The sequence below is a fragment of the Triplophysa dalaica genome, chromosome 20 (genome assembly GCF_015846415.1).
Source record: "Triplophysa dalaica isolate WHDGS20190420 chromosome 20, ASM1584641v1, whole genome shotgun sequence".
NCBI lineage: Eukaryota > Metazoa > Chordata > Actinopteri > Cypriniformes > Nemacheilidae > Triplophysa > Triplophysa dalaica.
Window position 1 is genome coordinate 15,082,335 of NC_079561.1, and position 23,841 is coordinate 15,106,175.

General features: G+C 37.7%; 1 protein-coding gene across 8 annotated transcripts in view; it reads left to right on the forward strand.

The window, feature by feature from the left end:
* Nucleotides 1–279: 279 nt before the first annotated feature.
* Nucleotides 280–23,841, forward strand: part of l3mbtl1 (L3MBTL histone methyl-lysine binding protein 1) — a 40,148-nt gene continuing 16,586 nt past the window's right edge. For 2 of the 8 annotated variants that reach the window (XM_056733766.1, XM_056733771.1), the window contains exons 1-18: nucleotides 452–930; nucleotides 5,099–5,268; nucleotides 5,477–5,655; nucleotides 5,857–5,983; nucleotides 6,158–6,350; nucleotides 7,949–8,081; nucleotides 8,187–8,223; nucleotides 9,119–9,210; nucleotides 10,501–10,605; nucleotides 10,705–10,840; nucleotides 11,469–11,560; nucleotides 11,712–11,863; nucleotides 11,954–12,030; nucleotides 13,346–13,431; nucleotides 13,656–13,766; nucleotides 18,510–18,648; nucleotides 18,746–18,848; nucleotides 18,957–19,151. In XM_056733766.1, coding sequence (XP_056589744.1) covers nucleotides 785–930; nucleotides 5,099–5,268; nucleotides 5,477–5,655; nucleotides 5,857–5,983; nucleotides 6,158–6,350; nucleotides 7,949–8,081; nucleotides 8,187–8,223; nucleotides 9,119–9,210; nucleotides 10,501–10,605; nucleotides 10,705–10,840; nucleotides 11,469–11,560; nucleotides 11,712–11,863; nucleotides 11,954–12,030; nucleotides 13,346–13,431; nucleotides 13,656–13,766; nucleotides 18,510–18,648; nucleotides 18,746–18,848; nucleotides 18,957–19,151 — 2,273 coding nt within the window. In that variant the 5' untranslated portion in view covers nucleotides 452–784. Of the gene's footprint in view, nucleotides 404–451; nucleotides 931–4,707; nucleotides 4,767–5,098; nucleotides 5,269–5,476; nucleotides 5,656–5,856; nucleotides 5,984–6,157; nucleotides 6,351–7,948; nucleotides 8,082–8,186; nucleotides 8,224–9,118; nucleotides 9,211–10,500; nucleotides 10,606–10,704; nucleotides 10,841–11,468; nucleotides 11,561–11,711; nucleotides 11,864–11,953; nucleotides 12,031–13,345; nucleotides 13,432–13,655; nucleotides 13,767–18,509; nucleotides 18,649–18,745; nucleotides 18,849–18,956; nucleotides 19,152–23,841 lie in introns of those variants that run through there. The other 6 variants (XM_056733764.1, XM_056733769.1, XM_056733768.1 and 3 more) reach the window with 5 other exon arrangements.

Sequence of the window (23,841 nt, forward strand, 5' to 3'; positions counted from 1 at the left end):
ACAAATTGGAGGTTCAACACGATATGACAATTGTCATGAAAAATAAAACAACATAAGTGAAACATTTATGAATAAAAAAAATGAAATTGGGACTTAATTAACAGGATTGTTAATAGTTAAAAAATCCTGTTAACAGAATTATTTTCCCAAAATAACTGTACCTTCGACAATCAAAAAAATGAATGGCATAGAGTCCAGTTAATAGGCCTATCATTCACAATAGCATGGAAAAATCCCTCTTGGAATACCTTTCTTTTTCTGATGAAATACTGGTCTGATATCTTTATTTGTCTCATTTATAAGGAAATTACAATCTTGTTCCACTATCAAGTACTGTTACATACGTCATAGGAATTCCACACGCATGCGCAGACCACATTTCACCCCAGCAGGAACAGGGCTGGTGAGAATAAATTTATTATCTGTTCACCTTCACTTTATACACATTTCATGACAGAACGTTATAGATCGCTATAAACAAATATTTATTTGTGTTTTTGATTCGTTGTAGATTGACCGCATTTATCGTGTTTTTTCACATAGGCTGTGGATGTCTTGTAATTAAAAATTGGCTTCAACATCACCCGTTTCTACATCCATTCGTTTTACCCGCCAAATTGTATCGAAATTATAGGTCCCTTGTAAAAAGTCAGTCATTTAAATAGTCTTTAGAAGCGGAATTAAATAATTACATAGATGGTTCGCCTGTTTTGCAGTGTATATAGCACAAGAAATTGGGATCCGCCATTTTATTTTGCTTTATTTAGGTAGATGGGGGAAAGGGATGAGCTCCGGCACTATCACCATGTGTTTATGGATTGTGCATCATCACCAGCGTCTTCATAAATGTATGGATACGCATCATTATCACCATCGGTTTATGTGTTTACCCTCATTTTCATTTCCTATTCGTCTAAAGCCAGTTTATGGGTAAGTATAATTAACATCCATCATCAACAACACAATCTTTTTTTAATCTATACATCGGTATATCGGTAACGATTTTCCCCAGTGGGCTTTTACAAAATCGCAAAAAACAAGATCTGTGATTAACAAAGGACCTGTCTATCACGATAATATTTACAAATTAACACAACATTTGCTATTTTTAACCCCTGAATACAATCACCAGAAGTAAAAAGCTAACATAATATGCCTTTTCCATGGACGCTAGGGGGCATATCAGGTTCAGTGTTAGTTCTGTAAAGACATTTACAGCAATGTACTCAAGTGCAAACTATATGGGGAGTCTGCAGACCTGGAGCATGCAGTTTTGCGCCCCCAGGCAGTTTTACGCCCGGCAGTTTTACGCCCGGCAGCTTCACGCCCCTGCTGTATAATTAGTACAAGCTCAGAGAGATTTATTTTTCTAAAACTTTTTGAAATAAGAAAACAGTACAACTGCATGATCATTTCATATATTTTTTTAATTATTTCCAAGTATTATTACAAACGAGATCAATGATCAACAATATAATAGGCCTAAATAGCCAGCCAACAACTAATATTAAGAAAACAAGATACACAATTAATTGAGCAGTAACAATCACAAACGTGATAAAACCCACATAAGGTGCTCATACATCAGATCATAAAGTTAAAATATTTAATGGGAAATATCAAAGAGGTATATTGTATGTACAATAGATAATTGGATCATCTCTTTAACAACTCAAATCATGATCCATATGGGACTTATGTTTCAATTTGAGTTTGAACATGTTTGTGGTTGTTGGTGCTCAATTATTGATTTTTTTATGAAAAACTTGAGTATGTGTGCAGCTAAACTGAAATAGTTTATATATAATATAGAATGCAATGCAAGTTAACAGGGCCAGAAGAATATTTTACCAGGACAGGCCATCTCGCATTGACTACGGAGACAAAATGAGAATAAATTATAAAGAAAATGAATATGAAAATGAAAATGAGTAAGAGATATCGAGTTGGCATACACGTGGTTAGCTAAGGTTGATCCAGACACAACATTGACCTGGTCGCCAATAAGTATTAATTGTATTGTCTTTGAGTTTAAATTACACTCACCAATATATATATGTTAAGATGTTTAGATTAATTCATAAAAATATCAATTAATCGTCAAAAAACGATGCATGTTGGACCATTTCTTAGTAAGAAAAACGATTATTTACCATACCTCTAACTCGCGATTGACGACAAAGTTATCTGTTAGGTCTGTTCTGGTGGTTCATAATGAACAGCGAACCCCTAGTGGAGAAATAAGGAACCACAGGGTCCTAAAACGGCATGGGGCGTAAAACTGCCAGGGGCGCAAAACTGCATGCTCCAGGTCTGCGGACTCCCCCTTCTCAGTGCAAATGCAAAGAGAGACTAGACATTTGTTATCCAATCAACGAAAATGCAGGAGCATTCTAAAGCACAATTTTAAACCGAGGATTTCTGAATTTAATTGTCTTTGTACTTTTTGGGTCTTTTCAAAGCAGTGCTTATTAATATTATAATTAAAACTTTAAACACTGCTTGGAGAGAAACATCCTGGATAAAAAAAGGGATTTAAACTTGTGCTTTAGTGCTTGTGTGTAAATGTTCTGCCTTCGACCTTAATGCCTATCACACAATGTTTTTAAGGTTTTCTCGCTAATCTCACTCATTTTGGGCGTGACATAAAATGTCACGTCTCTCTGTCAGGTCAGGGTTGATGGATCTGACACGAGTTCAGAGGTCCCGTGTCAGACTTCGAATGGCTTTTCAGACATTTATTTCCGGGTTTGAGGTGGGAATATCTGAAATCCCATGGAACGCAGCAAAAGTGCCCCATTCCTTTAGGGAGATACTATTTGTCCCCCATACAATGACACTTTGACTTGGGGTGGCAAAGTACCAGCAACATGTAAGAAGTGTCGGTACGCAAGAAAAAGTGAAGGTACGCCAACGATTAAAATAGAGATACTGTAGCATAGGCTACCGGTGCATACCGGGCCGGCCCACTTCAAGCACTGGGAAAACAATTTGTCAAGTGACTACTACATAGAGTACTTCAGAGATTAGGAATTATTCTATGCAAACCCCAGAAGCGAGTTACTATTTTTGCCCTTTCGGTTCCATCTCCCAAAAGTCTTAAGGTTAATTGAATGGGTTTTGGTAAATCGCCTGAAATAAGATCTGTGGTTAACAAAACCTGAAAATATTTTCAAGTTTTAATCTATGACATGAAACACTCTGGTTATAACCTGCTCCAACTTTTTAAAGCCTTATTGTGTCTTAAAAAAGCGGTTGCTAAATGCGACTTCTTCCTTTAATGGGGATGTTACACGTCATTGCTTATAAATCCCACAAATAATGCAACATTGGCATAAATCTCTAAAAACGTGGATAGGAATTCATTCACTGAGTAATTACTCAAAGAGTACATAACATGATATCAGGAATATTATATTTAACGCATAATGCATAATGTTGCCATGTTTGAAGGTAAGCAGTCTTTTGAGATGTAAATCCAAAGGTGAAAGTTATTGGCTTGGAAAAAAGGGAGTCGACTCTGAATCACACCAACGAGTCGTCTCAAGTCCGATTCGCGAACCGCCACGGATTTACGTCAGTACATATAGTCCCCAACAAAATAGCATAAGTGCAATAAAAACATGTCTCAAAAAGCCAACTACGTGTACACAGCTAAGTTTAGTTTATCTAAGTGTAAATAGGAAGGCTTTTTTATTTCATATATACGTGACCCTGGACAACAAAACCAGTCTTAAGTAGCATGGGAACATTTTTTGTAATCGCAAGAAATACTTTGTAGGGGTAAAATTGACTGTTTTTCTTTTATGCCCAAAATCATTAGGATATTAAGTAAAGATCATGTTCCATGAAAAAGTTGTATACATTTCTGACTGAAAATGTATAAAAAGTTAATTTTTGTGACTGGATGGCGACTTTCTCAATATTTTGCTTTTTTTGCACCCTCAGATTCCAGCTTTTTAAAAAGTTGTTGTTCCGCCAGATACTGCCCTATCCTAACAAACCAAATATCAATAGGAAGTTTATTTCTTCATCTTTCAGATTATGTAAAAATCTCTAATCCTTAATACCATTTGATAGTCAGTCAAGAAATAAGGTAAGAATAACTTTGCGTTCAGATAGCCGCTGTTGAAAGCGTCAAAAATCGCTCTGGCCGCCCTGCCAACAACGCTGTAGAAACAGTCTTGGGCGCGCTGACGCTCTGACGTAGATAGAAATCTTATCTTGTATTTAAAGGGGCCGCAAAGCAAACAAGATTGTTGATCTTGTGCAGACTAACCACAAGAATTGGTGGAAAGAGCTTATTGTAGCCGCCGGCTCACATTGAAAATGAATGCCTTCCGGCTACTTTGACACTGTTGAGGGCGGTGGTCTGAATGCACAGTAACTACCAATTATTATGAAATAATAGTGTTTGTACAATGAATTTGTTGTTGAAACCTCAATAATAAACCAAAGTAAGACCTTAAAAATCCCTAGTTATAAACACTTTTATAATAAAGTTTGAAAAAATTGTCGGAAGATTGGTGTTGGTGACGTTTATATTGAGCGACCAAAGTGTAGTCTGTCTATAGCCTCATGTTAGCTTTTTTCTTCTGCCGATTTTATTTAGGCTCAAAAATATCAAATGTTGCATCAATTTTTTTATAATATTTCGATAGACAAAACGTGTTAACATTATAAACCTTTATATCTTATTTTTTGCAGCACATGGGTAAAATGCATAGCCTTTCGGTCGAGGGAACCAGTGCGGCACAAACTTCTGGGTTGGCATTCAAAAATACAATATCCCTGCACAACTCCATTTACTGTATTTTTTAACCATGCTTGGCTTGACCTCAGTCAGAAAGGGAAGCAATGTGATTGGTGCAAAATGCTAGTGCAGTCAAGCTTAATCTATTATTAGGTCAGAGTGAGCTTTAAAATGTGGCTCTCACACCAAATCTTTGAACGCTGGCATTTTATTTGTTATTATTATTTTTAACTATTCATATCATTGTGCTGCATATATTAGTTTTCCATACAAACAACTAATACCAATCCATGTAAGATCAACCTTTCAATTTAATTGACTCCTGTGTTATCATGATGTACTCAGTTTCTTAGTTGTCAGCGGTACTGAGTGGAGTGTTGTCATGAGTGCCAAAGAGGACATGGATATTCTGCCAAATATTGCAGCTGCATCATCTGAAAGCAATGTCTCTCACATGCCAGATAACAATTCTCACCAGCAGAAAGTGCAGGAGACTACAACAATTGTGTTACCAGGTGCTTATTTTAATAGAACGAATGACTCTTACTTTCAGCTGATCTTATCCATGAAATAATTTTTATTTCGAATTTTTATTTTAAAAGAATATTAGATTTGATTCCAAACATTTCAGTGCTTAGGCTCAGTACATTTTATTTGCCCAAACAAAAACCTTTCAGTAAATTGTATTTACCAGAGAGAAACCTTTTGGCTTTTCCCCCATAGCCTTTGCTCATCCTTTAAAAAAAGCTGAGTTGCCTCAAAATGCAGGCATGACTATTAAAGGAATCAGTGGAATCAGTGAACTAGATGCTGCATCACTGACTGCTCCGGTTGGAGGGACCATTGTGCATGTTCTTGGCTGGAAGGAGAGAATGGCCATACTGCCGGCAAGCAAGTTAAAAGTGAGAAATGTGTCCTTTAGACATTATTCTGTTGTTTTTAGGATCAACAAGTTATTTTATACATTTGCATAACAGTATTACGAGATCTTTGAGAAAAATCTGCTTAATTTGATGAATACTTTACAGAATGTGTATTATTTACTGTATTATTTTTTGTATTATCATTGCATACTTAACAAAAAACGTTTCTACTCGTTGCAGTTTTGTGTTAATGAGAGTGCATCACTGGAAGTGTTTAGTGAAGGGAAAACCATCTCTTCTAACCAGACCACTAAAGAATCTCAGACAAAATCAGCAAATTTAATACTCAAACAAGTTAAAGAATCAGGTAATTATTTAAATGCACCAATACGGTTGTATTGTCTAATTTGGCTTAATGGTGTTTTCCTGGATAGATATTTGATACAGGCCATCCAGAGCTTTTAATATTTAAATCGTGACTGTATGTCAAATTTGTCAGGTTGAATAAGTTTATTATTTTCAAAACAAATTGTAATTACAGATATCTCAGCTGATGGAAATGGCATGTCAACTGCTTCTGCAGTGGCAGATAGACTACAGAGGGCACATATGGAAGTCCAAGACAGTCTGGTTCATAGGAAATGCGGGATAACAGTAAAAGGAAGCTACCCTGAGGAACTACGCAAGGAGCCAAGTTACCCAGACGAACTACGCAAGGAGCCAATGTCTGAAAAGTAAATAAGAGGTTTCCTTATCTGTTGTAGCCATCCAAGTATCACATAATGGTTGAAAAAAACAGCATATGGTGGTTAGGTAGGTTTTGAAGCACTGTAGCTGGACCTGAGCTGGATTAAGCTGGTCCTCAACCAGCACATGACCAGCTTAAACCAGCAAATGACCAGCTTAAACCAGCTACCATTTTCAAAACCTACCTAACCAGCATATGCTGTTTTTTTCAACAGGGATTATCTGAATAGATTTGCCAGAAAAAAAATGACAAAGCCGTGTTGCATGACCGTATACAACTGTATATCTGCATAGCATAGCCGATCAGTTAATTGACCCATGGGTAAGCCCCGCCCCCCTATATACTGTTGCTACCTCGGACAAGCAGACAAGCGGAGTTACGATTGCAGCTGTCAGTGTGAAAACCTTGTCCGAATATGTTTTTGGTGCATTTTGGAGACATTTTCGTTGAAGAGCATTTAAATGCCATAGAGGGATATATAAACGATTTTAAATTAAATATGGTGGTTAACAAGATTAATTTGGAAGTGAGGGTTTACAGATCAAAATGCAAGTGAGAGAAGCGGTGAAAGAAATAGCCTGCCCACTCGCCAAGGAAAAATAAGAAGACCCAATTATCAAAATTTGCTTCACTGTGTCAAAATTGGCGGTGCTGTGGGCCTGCAACTGCAACTCATTACTGTTGCGATGGTGAGAGAAGTTGAGGTGTGTTTGTTTGTTCACAGCATTTCAGTGATGGATGTTATATAAACGGTGGATATAATGCTGGATTTTGAGATCGTTTGAAACTGATAAATTGCGCGGTCCAAGTCCTACAAGATGCCGGACATTAACTGCAGGCGGTAATTCAAACTAATGCAGCGTTTACACCAAACACTAATTAAGCGATTCGTGTAAATTACATACAAAGTCAGTGCATAGACGCAAACTCGCTGCAAGCAATGGGAATGATGCGAATCGGGCGGCTCGATTGTTGCGAACGCGCCTTAATCTCATCTTCCGCGAAGGTTCAAATATTTGTCAGATCGTGTCACTCACGTGAAAATAACTAACTTTTCACCCAAGCATTAAATACCGTGGAATGCGATTGTTTGTGATTGGTGTGAACCCAGCAAAAGTCATATGTCTGTGTTTTTTTGGCAATCGGCGAATACGTGCATAATGTAAAAAATGCGAAGGGATTAATGTGATGATGTACTATGTTCTCGACTGCTCGTGCTGTAGTTCCGTCCCCCCTGCCTGCCTCTAGCAGCTCGCTTTTTCCGGAAATAATCGTACAGCTTCTAGTAATTCAGTTGCTAAATTGTACATTTGATCTGTCTATGAATAATTACAGTATGCATTGGTTCTAGAGGTACTCTAATTCGCTAGTTGCACAAGATGGCCCCGTTCAGCAGACTAATTTCTGGTCGTATTACACTGAATGGGAAAAGGAGGGTTTTTGGCCGGCAAGTAAGGGTGTTTTAAGCCAAAACAACTCTATAGCGTTATATGAACGGGAATGAGTCTGCCGAATCTGCCATCAAAGTTAACCGGCACCAAAATCTTGTGAAATTGAACTGAAATGTCTCTTTCTTTGCTTTAGTCCTGCAAGTGTTGAGAGCATTGCGACTGCTCTGCTGACCTTTAATGAACATGACATTTTGAAGCCCATAAAGAATAGGAAGAGGAGGGAATACAACAGCCTTTCGGAAGAAGACTCAGATAATGAAACAATGGTGGGATTTTTTTTTTACATCACCAATAAACATTGTGGTTGATGATTTGATACAATTACATTCACTTCATGTATTACCACTTTAAAAACACTTTTGTAATTCAAGGAGGAGAAATTTGAGACTGATGGCAGATCAAATAAAGGTAGGTTACTGTATTTTTTATGAGACTATTATAAAGTCTCTTTTATATTGTTTACCCCATAAAGAAAATTCTGTCATCATCTAATCAACCTCTTGTCATTCCAAACCTGCATGACTGTCTTTCTTTCGCAGAACACAAAATTAGATATTTTCGAGAAAGTTGATATCCGAATAGCTCCACTCTATCGGGTGCTGGAGTTGTTCGGTTAACAACATTCTTCAGAATATCTTCTTTTGTGTTCTGTGGAAGAAAGACAGTCATACAAGTTTAAAATGACAAGAGTGTGAGTAGATGATGAGAGTTGACCCAAAAAATTTAATTCTATCACTTTAATAGACAAAAGATTTCACACACTTGCACTGTGCACACATAAGGTGACATAACTATATAAAACATTGACACTTGTCAAGAGCCAAATCTGAGAGTCTTGCCAAGTTGGAAGGTATCCTTTTAGAAATAATACATGCTTTCATTCACAATATCTGACCCTTGAAGATGTAAACAAAGTGAGAGATTCTATTGAAAGTCCAATAATGAAATCAGACGGTTAAATATTAAATTGTATTGCAGTGGAATATTTACATTTTCATTTATAGTAAGCATTAAGCTATAAGACCTAAGTAACAAATTGATGATTTTGCGGCAGGTGGCTGCTATGTGCTGTTTGATTAGACAAACCAGACAATAGCGAAAATAAATAATGTTTCGTTAATATACAATCATACATTGCAAAATACATCCTACTAGCTAGTAAGAAATCTTCACACTTGCCATGAATGTGTATATATAAACAGTTTATTTATGGACCTGCATGCAGTTATGTGTTACACAGCAGATACTGTAGTTCTTAAGCAGGGTATATTGTGTATGTGATTATAACATGGTCATTCTCTAGGTACAGCAGAGACTAAACTTGAATCATTGTCGTGGCCACAGTATCTAGAAGAACAGAAAGCTATGGCTGCTCCAGTCCGACTCTTCCAAGAGGTTTGACCACTTTACTTCACAACAGAAAGTAAACATTTGTTGCAAAATGTAAGGTTTCAGTTGCAATTGTAACCCCGGTTCCCTAAATAGGGAAGGAGCATGAGGGAGTGTGTATCAGTCTCCACACTCTTTTTTTTCATTATTCTGTATTCAGGAAACCATGCATACATCTTATACATTCCCATTCATAGACTTAGTTGATAGCTGTCGAAACTATGAAAGCTGCAAACCACTACAGTATTAGTCCATGAAACAATGCAAAGACTGTGAACTGTGTATATAAGGTATGTGGGGATCTTGGTGTGTAGCCATTTTTGCTGTGTAACCGAAGCCTGGCTCGGGTTATATGTTGCCACTAGAGGGCGTGAGAGTACCACGTAAGGGTGAGCTAGTAGTAGAGCCAGCGAATGGTATGCATGTAATTTTATTCCAGAGTTTTCAGTAAAGCACGTAACTACAGTTTAATCCAGAGTCTTTTTTTGAAAGAAATGACAAGCTATATACTGTACTATACATTTCGACAGTATACCCTGACCGGCCACTTTAGTAGGTACACCGTGCAACACAGTTGCACTCTCTTTTGGCTTACGTTTTCGGCTTAATTCTTCATGTTTGTCAGCGGTTGAAATCACATCAAACACACATGAATTTGTCACTGCACATAAACTGAACATGTATGATGCAAGAATGAAACTGCACAAGAAAGACTGTGTGATGTTATATTTTCTTGTATTTGGCTAAGCAGTTGTTGGAGTATTGGATCTGCTGGAAAATTAGTTTATTGAAGGTGGTTTGAGTATCTTATTTTTGCACATTCATGATACAAATGTCCTGTTCCTCTATATTCCATAAACCGGTTCACAATATTGAACTGACTCACCCTTTTGCTTTGTGTTGATGACACAAGCCGCGCAGCTTAAGTAGCACATCCATCTTAATGACAACTGAATAAGTTGGTTAAACGAGCTGTCAAAATTTGTCGAGGAGTTGGAGGAGATACAGGAAAATATGCTGGATGCTTGCTTTTCCTTTTTTCCTCTAGTATAAAGGTAACCTCGAGGCACTTTGTCAATGCAATCTGGACAGTTTTTCTCTGTAGTGTCAGCTACTGACAGAGCATCAAGTATATCTATGAATGGATCATTCATTTAATAACATTTTCGATGTAGCTGTGATGCTTTATTATATCACAAAAATAATTTTAATGAAGGGTAAATTTGACTGTAGTATTTGAATTATAGATTTAAAAGTTGCCTTCTTTTTTAATGTGATTATATATCAACTGTCTAGACTCAGAGGGTTCCCATTTTTAAAAACAACTTCAGACAGGGTATGAAGTTGGAGGGCATCGACCCGCAGCATCCTTCAATGTATTTCGCCCTTACAGTGGCTGAGGTGCTGTATGACTTCTTATTACATTTTAAGCACATTTCACATTTTGTTTTAAAATTTAAATTACGTTGATGGTCATTTTTTATATATAATTGTTTCTAGGTTTGTGGCTTTAGATTACGTCTTCATTTTGATGGCTATTCTGACTCCCATGACTTCTGGGTTAATTCCAATTGCCCTGATATTCACCCTGCTGGATGGTGTGAAAGCACAGGACACAAGTTATATACTCCAAAAGGTGAATTGTAAAACAGATTCTGTTCAGTTCTGATTCTAATATCTAATATGATGTTTTTTAAAATATCAAGTCAAGTATATACTTTTCTACATTTGAACATGCCTACTTTAAATTTAAAAACATGAATAATCCACTTGAGACAATGTGTTACAATAATAATACATTTCTATTCTAGTAAATGTTCACAATCTTGCAATTTGACCATTATTTTGGTCTTACAGTCTTTCTATTGTAGAATATAATACAAATACAGTGCAGTATAATTAATATGAAACACTCATTATACTATAACCTCCTTTCGATGAATAGCTTTGTTGGTTACTTAACAATTTTAAGTCACTTTTTGATAAAAGTGTCTGCTAAATATAAATTGTTTGAAATATTGCATATACCTTAAAGATGCCTGATGATTCTGACCATGTACATTTCATGTTTATTAAATTGTATTAGATAAGGGATAAAAATAAAAACAAAGACAAAGAAGCCCAAACTTGTACACTGCAGCATAAAAAAAAATCTATGGTTCAGAAATAGTATTTAACTGTTTGTAGGAGTTGTGTGCTGAGAGACTGTTTTACTGTATATTCTTGTTATGCACTATATATTCTTATGTACTTTTTCCTTGCAGGATGTAAAGAGGAAGAGTTTTCTTGGTCTAACTATCTTAAAATCACCAGATCACAGACTGCCCCAAAGGAGTTGTTCTTTAGCACAATCAAAGTAAGTCATAACAGGCGAAACATAACAAATTCATCAAGGTGTGGTTTAAATTCCAGAGAAAACAGCACAGTGCCTACTTTGGATAAAATCACCTGTAAGATTTAACATTCATTGCAGCTACTGGCAAAGACCTTTTTTTGTCATCATACAGACAGAAACTTATTGTGGATTTGAGGTGGGGATGAAGTTAGAGGCAGTCGACCGCATGAATCCTTCTCTAATCTGTGTTGCCACAGTAACAGACAAAGTAGGCATCCGATTTCTGGTTCATTTTGATAACTGGGATGACACTTATGACTACTGGTAAGTTACAACAACTTCTCAGGTAAGCTTTGTCCTTGCCATTGCCTTTATTAAAGACTTCCAGGTTGTTCAGTTTCTTCTTCATTTCAGGTGTGATGCTCACAGTCCTTATATTCATCCCATTGGCTGGTGTCATGAAAGGGGCCTCCCTCTCACACCTCCACAAGGTGACAGTCTGTCTGATTAAGTCTGCCAAAGACTGCAGGATGCACAAAGTAGTCAATATACATTTAGTTTTATATCTAAATGAGGACGTATCACACACACACGTCTCTGGTCTCTCTTTCTCTGGTGGTGGTAGTTAATACGTTTTTTTTTTATACCATGGTCTGTCTAAATACCTGATTTTGATTGGCTGGAAGGTGTGCATTCAAGTTCCAGTCAGTTTGATCATTGTTTGAAATGAATGCGCTGCCTATAATGTAATTATATCACACAGACATTTTTTACATTTTTTAATTTAGCAAAGCAACTTTTGAGTCGTAACTGACAAAAAAAATGTCAATTCCACTGTAAACATCAATAACAGCTTCAGATTGTATTTAACCTGACAAATGATGGTATAATTGGTGTTATGCATGGTCATGAATGGTATAAGCAGGATAAGCTATGGCTAGTTGTGCATTTAAGGATACATTTTTTTCATTTTGGGCCTTTTTGCCTTAATTGATACAGTTCGGTGGGAGAGAGGACAGGAAGCGAAGTAATGGATAGAAGGGGGACAGGATTGGACCTCGAGCCGGGACTTGAACTCATGGCACCCGGAGCGCGGCCGCGCCACATATCAGAGCACTGACCACAAGGCCATCGGCTCAGACAATTTAAATTATGTTTGATTAACAAAGTTTGGGAGAAAAACATGCAAATAGTTATGCAGCTGCCAGCCATTATGTCTCTCGTCCATTCCAAACCTAGAGCAAACCCTATAAAAATCGTCTCACCAAATCGTCAAATCGTCTCACCGCTGTCACATTTTGCATTATCCCTCCTCCACCCTGACTTCTCACTTTTAAACCCTCTATTTACGGGGGGAAGCGCTACGGGCTCGACCAAACACTGAGATCACAGCCCTCGCCCCTGACAAAGGGGAGAATGCTCTGGGTCCGGGGAAGGACACCGACCCCAGTGCCTTCTTCCTGGATTGCACGCCAAATACACTTACAAATTCTCTGCTTAATTAAACTGCCGCCTATTTTAATTATTTGCTAAGATGAACTCGTTTAAGAATTTTGATGCACTTTGTGGAGGCAACCAACCTCCGCAGTCCTTTAATGCACAATTAGCATTGGATTATCCCTATCATATATAGCATAGAATAGGACGGCAATTTCTATGTGTAATTTGGGTGTGTTTTTTGACATCCCAAACCTAGTTACATTATCTCAGGTACTAATTGCTTCAGAATTTTTCCCATGTGCTGTATTTACTCAAGTATAACTGTATTTTATACAACACTTGCTGAAAATAATTGTCCCCTATTAGATTACCCTGACCCTGATGGATTCTCCTGGGAGAGATATTTGGAAGAGACAGGCTCAACTGCAGTTGCCCCTGAATCATTTGTAGTGGTCTGTTACATATTTTACTCAACAAAAGGCACATACAGTAATAAGCCAATATAGTTTACATGTATAGTTTATCATGACATGAACATCACTAAACGAAACCAATATCTGTATAAAATCATAGCAAGTTTTTTTACTTGATGAACAAAGATAGTTTAATTAAGAGACTATCCTAGAGTAAAACTTAATTGAGGCTAAATGGCCATACCTGCTTTGTGTTTGTGTAGCGTCCTCCTCATGGCTTCCAGGTGCAGATGAAATTGGAGGCAGTGGATAAAAGATGTCCAGGGCTCATCCGTGTAGCTACAGTTCAAGAGGTGGACACTTACAGAATTAAGGTATTCAAAACTACTTCATTAATTGAAGAGTAGAATTACTAGGTGCAAGCAGCACTAAGGTCATGGGTTGGTTCCCAGGAAACACAAACACGCTAAAAAAAAACGCACTTTGAATTGCAATGGATTAAAGCATCTGATAGAGAGATGAATCAGGCAGGGAAACAGATACCGTAATCCCCCAGGGGTGCGCGTCCTTGAGGCTAGTAGAGGTGGGCTGGCCATCTCTGCAAGGTGCCGGTTGCCGACTCCTCCCTGGCTCCCAGCCCTGCCTGCGCAGGCTTGGCTAGGCCCTGGTGCCCTTTCACCCCTCCACCGGCTCTGCCCTGGGGCTCTGCTGCCCCGCCACCGACTCTGTCCTGGTTTCCAGGCCCTCTGCCACTACACGGGCCTGGCCCGCCGTTCCACCTCGGTCTTGATAGATCTGGATAGAAACATACACTTGCTTCTTGTTTATTTCATTTTATTATTCTATTTCATTTATCCCATTTATTACAATATTCATCATATGTATTCATTCCTTTATTTTATTATTCACTTCTATTCATATTATTTGCTCCTTACTTTCCTGTTGTTTTACCTCGTTGGGAGTTGTATTGTGTCTTATGCTGATATGAGTATCCTTTGGTCTCCATCTCAAGGTTCATAATAATGTCATGAGACAATGTTTTGATACTTTAATCTTGAATGTTAAAAACACATATTGAATCTGTTTCTAGTCAGACGAAGTTTGGCAGAGCTTGACTGAGCATCAACACACAACTGAGATTATTCAATAAATCATTTGTCTGTCTATTTAACATCACTTCGTCTCCTGCCTGCTGTTCTTCCCTTCAGCTCTATATCTCCATGGTGGTTGGGTTAAAGGATTGACTCACAACGGAGTTGATATCTCCAGGTGTAATTTGTTCCTGACGGAGAGAGATCTAGTGAAACTGGACTCAAAGTTTAGATCTATAAGATCTACAAGCCATATCTCATAGTTGGATCTATCAGTCTGGAAGCAACTCCTTAGGAGAGGGGCTCTGTTACATGTTACATGTTTAGTGTCTTGTGGACTTTTAGTTTGTGTTTCTTAGTTCCTGTTTCCTGTCTCGTTTTGTAGTTTATCGTCTTTTTAGCTCGCTTCCCCTGTGTATATATAGCCCTTGTGTTTCCTTTGTTCCTTGTCCGTTATTGCTTACTGTTATGTTTGTTTCAGAGTGTATTCCTTGTGTTCAGTCTGTGCTCTTTTGGATTTTCCCTGTTTTATGGAATAAATAGACTTTACTGCATTTGGATCCAGCTCTTCCCTGTTTCTCTGCTTCATAACAACAGTATTGAAATATCCAGTGCAATTTTTATTCCTTTTTCTTTCGCCGCATATACACGAGAAGTGACAGGAGGCAAAACAATTTTCTATAATGAATCGTTGTGTACCCGAGGTAGTTCGGATAAGCGGTAGAAAATGGATGGATGGATGAATCGTTGTGTATTGCTGTCTTTCTAATTCCTATTGTGTCGCTACATGTCTAGTGTGAACAGCATAATGTTATAGTTGCACAAATACTTTTTTTTACTTCAATAAGACCAATTTGTATGATTGTAATTTGTAAATTGTAATAGGCCTAAACAATTTCTGTTTATATATTTTAGTTTGACAATTTATATTTATCTTATTTTTATCATAATCAAGTTGGTCTTAAGGCCCCAGTTACACTTGCTTTTTGCTCCATTGACTTCCGTTAATATGCATGCGACAGACCCGAAATGCAAGCCCATCAGAAGATATTTCGCTGCGTAGCTAAGTTAAAGAGTTTGTAAAGTTTGGTGAACTGAATTCATGAAACCAAAGATTGAAACATCACAATGTGACATCTAGGTACAGAAATGTAAAAGATGGAGGCATCCCTTCTGCCCATTTTTGCAGTACCATCCGAACAAATTTTGCATGCTCAAAGTTTAGTCTGACCACGGGATAAGTCTTTTCTTTCATAAAGGTAAAAATACTTTGGGCCTACCTTGCGTTTCCATTTGCTCGTTGTTGTACTACATTTACCAATAAATACATAAATATTTTATTTGTTTTACACCAGTGGTCTTTGTCAGTACAAAACAATATATGCTACATAATAACAGCCCAACAACATAGCCCCTTTTTTATTATTATTATTTTATTTGGCACCAATATCCGGATGAATGCAGTAATATTGCATACCGCGCTATTGAGCCACACTATCACTGCACGGGGAATTCTTTCACCGCGACAGCCCGAATACAACAATAAACATTATCATGTTATTTCAGCCATACTTATCTCTAGATAGAAAGCAACATCTGCACTTGACAAAATATTTGGCACGGCCTTGAACAAGAAAAATCAGTTAAATATGTAATTAATGTCGCAGAAATCATTAAATGTAACTTTTTGTGCATGTCAACACATTATTACAACATTAATTGAATGTTTTAAAGGTCTTATGAGCTGTTTGTTTATTGTTTTATACTGCTGTATGAGGTTATGATTTAGAGTGATTTTTACATTCAAAACATCAGAAATCAAGAAGTATCGCTCTGTTTTAATGGGCATGCCGCATCGACTTTGTAAGTAACCAACCACCGCTTTGATTGGATAGCTGTTTGCGTAGTAATCACGAAGGAGTCCTCTGAGAAATTTAGTTAAGATAACTTTAAACACGCATTACTAATGTCGGAATCCGAAGGAGGGTTATGCATCGACTGTATTCTTCAACAACCAGGGATGGCACAATATTAAGCTATCTTTAACTGCATGTTTGTGTAATGCTTGCTCGCTCTATCTGGTTCCGCGCCACCTGTGTAAATTAGAATTGACATGCGCGAATCAGTGGGCGGGGCTAGAAAAGTAGTCGTTGATATTTTTCTGTGTAATTTAATTTAATTTAATTTAGTCATTTGGCAGACGCTTTTATCCAAAGTGACTTACAGTGCACTTATTACAGGGACAATCCCCCTGGAGCAACATGAAGTAAAGTGTCTTGCTCAAGGACACACTGGTGGTGGCTGCTGGGATCGAACCAGCAACCTTTGATTTACCAGTTCAGTGGTTTAACCCACTAGACCACCATCTCACATGTGTAGGCGGTGTTCAACCTATAGGTGAATTCCAGAACCTGCCGTTCAATGGGCCTGTTGTCAATAACAGATGTCATCTCAGTAACAAGGGTGTTTCAGTTCTAACACTTACATGATGTTCATGTGAATACGGTTCCCTCTTATATAACGAAAGCTTGGGTTAAAATTGTGATTTTAATTCATGCATCCTTTAAGACAAATTAATATTAATTTGTTTGTGTTTGTTGAAACTAACTTACTTCAATTAACATTTTTCAAGATAGAAGCTTATAATTCTAAGCAGAAAGTAACTGATGAACAACTGTATTATAATTTAAACCTTTTTACCTATGTTTTTTATTGGTTATCAGTAGGGGTGTAGTGATACACTCCGCTCACAATTTGGTACATATCTAGATTCTGGGTTCACGATACACATCTCGATTTTTTGAACAAAATTGAAATTCAAATAACATTTAATTTCAAACTGTTTTTGTTGCAAATACAACTTAATAAAGAATTTTAACATTTTAAGGCTTAGCTGAAATTAGAATTAAGATCAGTGTCAAATTTGACTGCAAATTCTAAATGCAATTTAGTTTTAGTCATCCCCATTTATCATAGTGTTAGTCTATTTTTTGTTCCATACAAAGATTTGAGTGTTACAACATAATTTACTTCACCTTGGAATTAAATTAAACCAGGTGATTACCTTTATTTAAAGAAATATTAAGTAACTACTGGATATGCATTGCTGTAACACAGAGAATTTTAGACCATGAACAACATGTACCAGTTCATTCAGTCTCATTTGGCTCAATTAACTCGTTTGTTCAGTGAAGGGCGTGTTCATTCGGTACATTCAACCAATGAAACGCTCTGACAGAGCTCACGCTCAAGTGCTATTTACTGTCTTTGCTTGAGACGGTAATGAATGAGAAAAAGACATATTACATAAACTGTATTACATTTCTTCAATAATGCCAATCACAAACTTTTTTTATAGCATATCATTCGATCTTTTAATTTACAGATCGGAACAGCGCTGGTTTCTTTTGGCTTACTTTATGTTGCATATCACCTTATGCATCAGCTCCGTTAGCCGGATAAATTAACATTGGCAATAAAAAACATTTGTTCTGCCATTGCAATGAGTTTCACCTGCAGTCACGCTTCACGTTTGCTGTGTTTTAACGGCGATTGTGAAGGAAAATATGACGCTTTGTAAACCACTTGTAGTCACAGATTGTGTCTTGCTATTCTACAAGAGACTTCTCTCTCTATCGCATATGTGAGATAAGCACACGTGACATGCAGGCGCAGAGTAGGTAGCATCTTGACAGCTAAACGAATAGAATTGAACATATCGTAAAAAATCCCAATCTCTCTACAATGCGCATCGTAACATTTTTTGCATCGCGATATATCGTAATACGAATTATCGCTACAGCCGTAATTATCAGTGATGTACAAAAATATTTGCTTTATGCCACTTGCAGCTATATTATTATAAGTATAACAACTAATATACCAGATCATGCCAATTTTGAGTGAGAAAAGAAGCTTTAAACTTCTCTTGATACTAGCTGTTTGCTCGAGATTTCATGAAGAAAAGTTTACTTCTTTTGTCGTAATATAAAGTATATTTAGGGTATTAAAATCTTTTGTACTTAGATTCATTTTGATGGGTGGAGCCATTTGTATGACGAGTGGATGGATTCTGACCATCCGGACATCCACCCAGTTGGCTGGTCTGAAAGCACAGGACACCCCCTTAAACACCCACCTTCCCAGCCGAGTGCCCGGAAAGATGGTGAGAGCCTAAACTCATCATCCAGTATCATTTCACTGACACGTATGTGCTCATGTAAGAAATACTCTGTCACTTCAGAGTATTATACACCATTTAGGTCCCAGGGAGAACCTGACAGTCCAACAACCAAACTTCTCCTCCATGTCCTGTAAAAGCCTTCCTCAGCCTCGCAACACCTCAAAATACAGCTTCCACCACAGGTTATTTTGACAAGGGACTTTTGCATACAATGCATTCAATACACAATTCAATATTATAAATAAATTATATACTACTACAAATTAATGAAGTGGAGTTTTTTTCAACAGAAAGTGTCCTACTCCAGGATGTGATGGGTCTGGTCATGTGACTGGCCGTTTTACCGCTCATCATTGTTTATCTGGTTGTCCATTAGCTGAGAGAAACCAGGGGCGACTCAAGGCGGATCTCTCTGACACAGAAGTATCCAAGCGCACACTCTTCATCTTTGGCCAGAGAGCAAAAAAGTCACGGTACCATGGCAGGTAAAACAGTGCTTACAGTTGTGTACAATTGGATTGTTGCATGTTGATGTTGTGATTCTATAAATGTTTAATTAACCCTAAAAGGACCTTGAGGAAAATGTTTTGTGCAAAATCATTTTATTTTTATAACAAAAGCAAACAAAAAAGTTGGACTTGATTCAACAATGTTGGATTCAACAAATTGATTGAATAAACATCAATAAATTAATAGTCAAGGCAAGGCATGTTTATTTGTATAATACATTTCATACACAATGGTAATTCAAATTGCTTTAAATGTGGCTAAATGTTTTAGCACATCTGATCTCTTCTGGAAGCTGCGGGCGGCATAAAAGCGGATTTCTCTTGTCTAGAGTGAACCCTTGGCATGTATAACTGACTTGATCCTAGTGATCTAAGTGGTCTGTAAGATTTATATTCATTGAGCATATCTGCAATGTATTTAGGTCCTAGGCCATTTAGTTAATTAATTTAAGTACTTTGAAATTCTCTTACTTTGAAATGTTTTTGAAATGGTAGTATTTAGTTTATAGATTTTTTAGAATTATTTACTGCTTTAACATGACTACTGAAACTAAGTCCGACTCGAGAAGCACACCAAGATTCTTGACTTGATTTTCAGTTGTTTGACCAGATCAAGGTACAGTAGGTACTCAGCCAGAATGATCCTTCCGCTGTTGCCGTCTCCGCGGCGGTACTTCTTTAATGTGTGTTGACTCTTGTTTCACGCTGACAGTGTGGTGCAAGTTACTTCCAAACTGTAATAGATTACAAATTACTTGTTACGGTTATTTTAAAGTAATCCCTTACCTTACAATATTACTGTCACAGAATTGTACTTCAGTACATGACTCCTGTATTACTTTTGAGTTACTTTCTCCAAAATAAGTACAGAAGTAGAACTTAACATTCTAAAAAATGTCTTTGTATTTACAAAATACTTTTTGCCAATCAACCTCTTTATTAGACTGCTGATTTCTTGAATTAACTAGGCTATACAAAAATAAATACAAAACAATACTAGTTAGTACAAAATAGTCCCATCCTATCACTGAACTAGATTATTTAGAATTCTAGCTAGTCATCATGTAAACGTTAGTTTACCTTATCATTGCTGCTGGTCACAGGGATCTTGCTAACTAGCGTCCTGAAAGCAGCCCAATGACCCCTCAAAACCCATCCAAAAGGAATGAAATCTAGTCCAATTATTTCCCGGTGTCACAACTGCCAAAAGACGTTTCTATTACTATATTTACTTATCTGAATGGTTTCCTAGGTATTGTATATATTTTTGTTCTGTTGATAGATTTTGGGGAAGATTTAGGAAAGAAAACATTCTGGGTCACATTTTGACTACCATTATATTTTTTTCTGCTATGGTGGTCAATATGCCAAAGAATTTTCAGTTGCTGAGATTCTACCAAATATCTTTGTGTTCAACTGAACAAAGAAATTGATATAGGTTTGGAACAACTAGAACCGAACAAAGAAATATATAATGTGTACAAGCATGTCAAAGTTTCAGTTGTTTTAGCCTGCATATAGCGCTGTTCAAACGTAATATTTGACAGCCGGAAGAATCAACTGTTGTACACTCAAGAGTGATTTCTTTCATTGTGCAACGTGACATGCACCTTATGAAACATTGGTAAAAGCATAATTCGGATGCATTGTCTAATACCACCATTATATTTTCCTCTTTGGTTGAGCTCAGCTCCCGCGTCCCTCCCTGTACTGTAGCCGGCCTGTCAGACGCTCGTTCCCCACTCTTCTAAAAACGGTCCTGGAGTTGCCAGGTATTCATCGGAGTATGAATACACATTAAGAATCTCATCAATTAACATTTATCCTTAGAATATAAATAAACAATTAGGCGGCAGTACATTAGGAAAGTAGCCCGAAAACCCGCAACCCGTGTCTCCATTCCCCACAACTGCATTTTCAAAATAGCTGACGCTAGGGTTTTCAGCGAACCGGGGGGTCAATAGCCTCAGACCTTAAGCTCATAGACTGAACTCATGCCGCTTTACAATACAAAATACAAAGTTCCATCAGCCAGAGGGAGATGAATGACACTCCACCCAGATTACACTCAGAACAATCCTTAAAAACAGATCAAGGATATACGTTCAAGGTTCAGAGCTTCTGTACTTTTTCCAAAGGTGTGTAACAGCGCCACCAATTTTATAACAGCACAAACACAGATTGCCGTAATAACTCGTCTTTTGCGGGGAACTTTTTTTTTAAATGACGAGAACTCGTCAATGGCGAGTTAATTGCAGAGGTTGTCTGTGATCTTAAGCATTTACATTTTTTACTTTTAGTCATTTAGCAGACGCTTTTATCCAAAGCGACTTAGAGGTGGGTTAGGCAATGGAAGCAATCGGGACAGCATAAGTACAACAAAAGCATAAGTGCAATCAAAAAAGAAGACTAGTCTCATATATCCTAACACAGTATACAGAACCATTCATTCATTCATACATTTTTTTTTTTTGAAGAGAAGAAAATAGAGTCAGAACAGATCATTCAGATGTTGACGGAAGAGATGTGTTTTCAGATGTTTCTTAAAGATGGCTACAGAATCTGCAGATCTTGTAGCAGCGGGCAGATCATTAAGCCTGTGCGAATCACCATCTCTGTGATTTGGTGGGCTCAAATATAATTTTTCAAGGTTTACACACCTTTTGCGAATAATGGAGGATGCTTTGAAGTGTTTTGGTATTATTTCGGCTGCTGGGTAATATCCATAAATACTAGGAGTCTCTCGTTTTTTTTTTTTATCATGGAAGCTCTCATATCATTTGAGACCCGCGATTGCGGTGATCTTTTGTACAGTTCGGGATCAGTTGTCTCAAATGCTGATAGGTACGGTCATATATCATTCTACAGAAAACAAGTATACGCTATAAAAACCATATGCAAAGCCTTGCCATCTCATCCAGGAAATAAGTCAGTAAATTTGAGTAAAATCATCCAGTGCGAATGCGTCACATGAAATACTGAAGTGGGGAGGTAATTTATAAATCACAGGAGGTCGCCAGATAATACTAATGCCCTGCGAAAACTATATGGTGCTAATGTGTAACCTAATGTAACTAAATTCACAGAAGGCTCCAACTACGCAGATTGCTATCCAATCAAAGCGGTCGGCGTTTACTTCCAAGGATCTTCAATGCACGGCCATTAAAACTTTATTTACTCCCATATCACAGTAACACAGAGCAGACATAATAGAACACACAAACATAATGCATGGCAATGATCCAATGCACCCGTGAGTAAAACGTCTGTTATTGTATATTTTTCATTATTAATATATTTTAGATAATGTCAAAAGCACTGGCATTTTCTGACACAGAAAGTTTGATGCGAGTCTGACGGAAGAGATTGGGTGATGTCTTTCCAGCATTCTGCCATTACTGAAACGTTTATTTGCAGCACCAAACCAGACAGACATAAAGAATAAAATGAGACAGAGAACATCATCACTGGATTTTTATATGCAGTTCATAAGATAAAATCGGAAAGTACCTGTCGCAGGTTGCTGTCCTGTAAACAGTTTAAAAACATTAGTACTAGAGCCCCATCTTATCTGAGAGGTATTTTTAAATTATTAACTTTCAAGAGGCGGTAATAACTTATTAAGCTCGTTTACATTATTTATATGAAAACATTTAATCCAGACACTGTTGTTAGTCTTGGACACTGCTGTAACCGGAACATCATTTACCCTGCATGAACGATGTGGAAGGCAAAAACCTGGAAGCATGAAAAAGGCTTATGTCTTACACTCCTGCATTAAAGTAAAAAGTAATTACTTACTCTAATACATTACTTTTGTAACGCATTACTCCGGTAGCAGTCTATTCACAGATCTTCACTCATCACGAGTTGAAGCGTCTAGCTCATTGCGTCACTCAGCAGACAAGCATGAGTTAAGAGGTTTAGGCGTAAAAGACAAACGCTGTCTACAAAACATCTTGGTTACTTGTGTAACCTCAGTTCCCTGATGTAGGGACGTTGTGTCAAACTGACAGAATGGGGTTTGAACTTGAGAACCTATCATCTCTGATTGTACTTTTAAAGGCCACTGAACTTGGTGCAAATGGTATGGCATGCCAATAAATACATGTATAAAAAGAAGATGGCGTGCCCATTCATTCACGTTTTGGGCTGAGGAACCTGAGAAGCGTTCTCGGGTCAGGGCGACCGAGTTCGTTGGCCGTGAACACGCCGAAAGTGGGGATTCCAGGTCTTCTTGAGGTCTTCATGCACTTCCGGGAAAAAAGGTACTGGGGCGGAGCACGGTTGCCATTGCGCTCCGTATACAGGTTCCAGGAGTCCAGACGTAAGTGCTGGAGGGAAGGCACTGCAACCCGAGGCTCCCGGCGGCCCGAGCAAGCATGGCTGACATCTCTGCGTCAGACTCAACTCAACTCAACTTTATTTATATAGCGCTTTTTACAATTTTCATTGTTACAAAGCAGCTGTACATGAGACACATTTAATACAAGTATGAATTCTAAAGAAGCCCCCCCGGCCAGGCAAATATGCAAACGGTGGTGAGGAACCCAAAACTCCCATAGAGAAAAAAAACTCAGGGGAACCCAGGCCCAACCAGGGGATTCCAGTTCCCCTCTGGCAGAAGCTGCTGCTCTGCACAAGCTCAACAGTGCTTGCACAACAA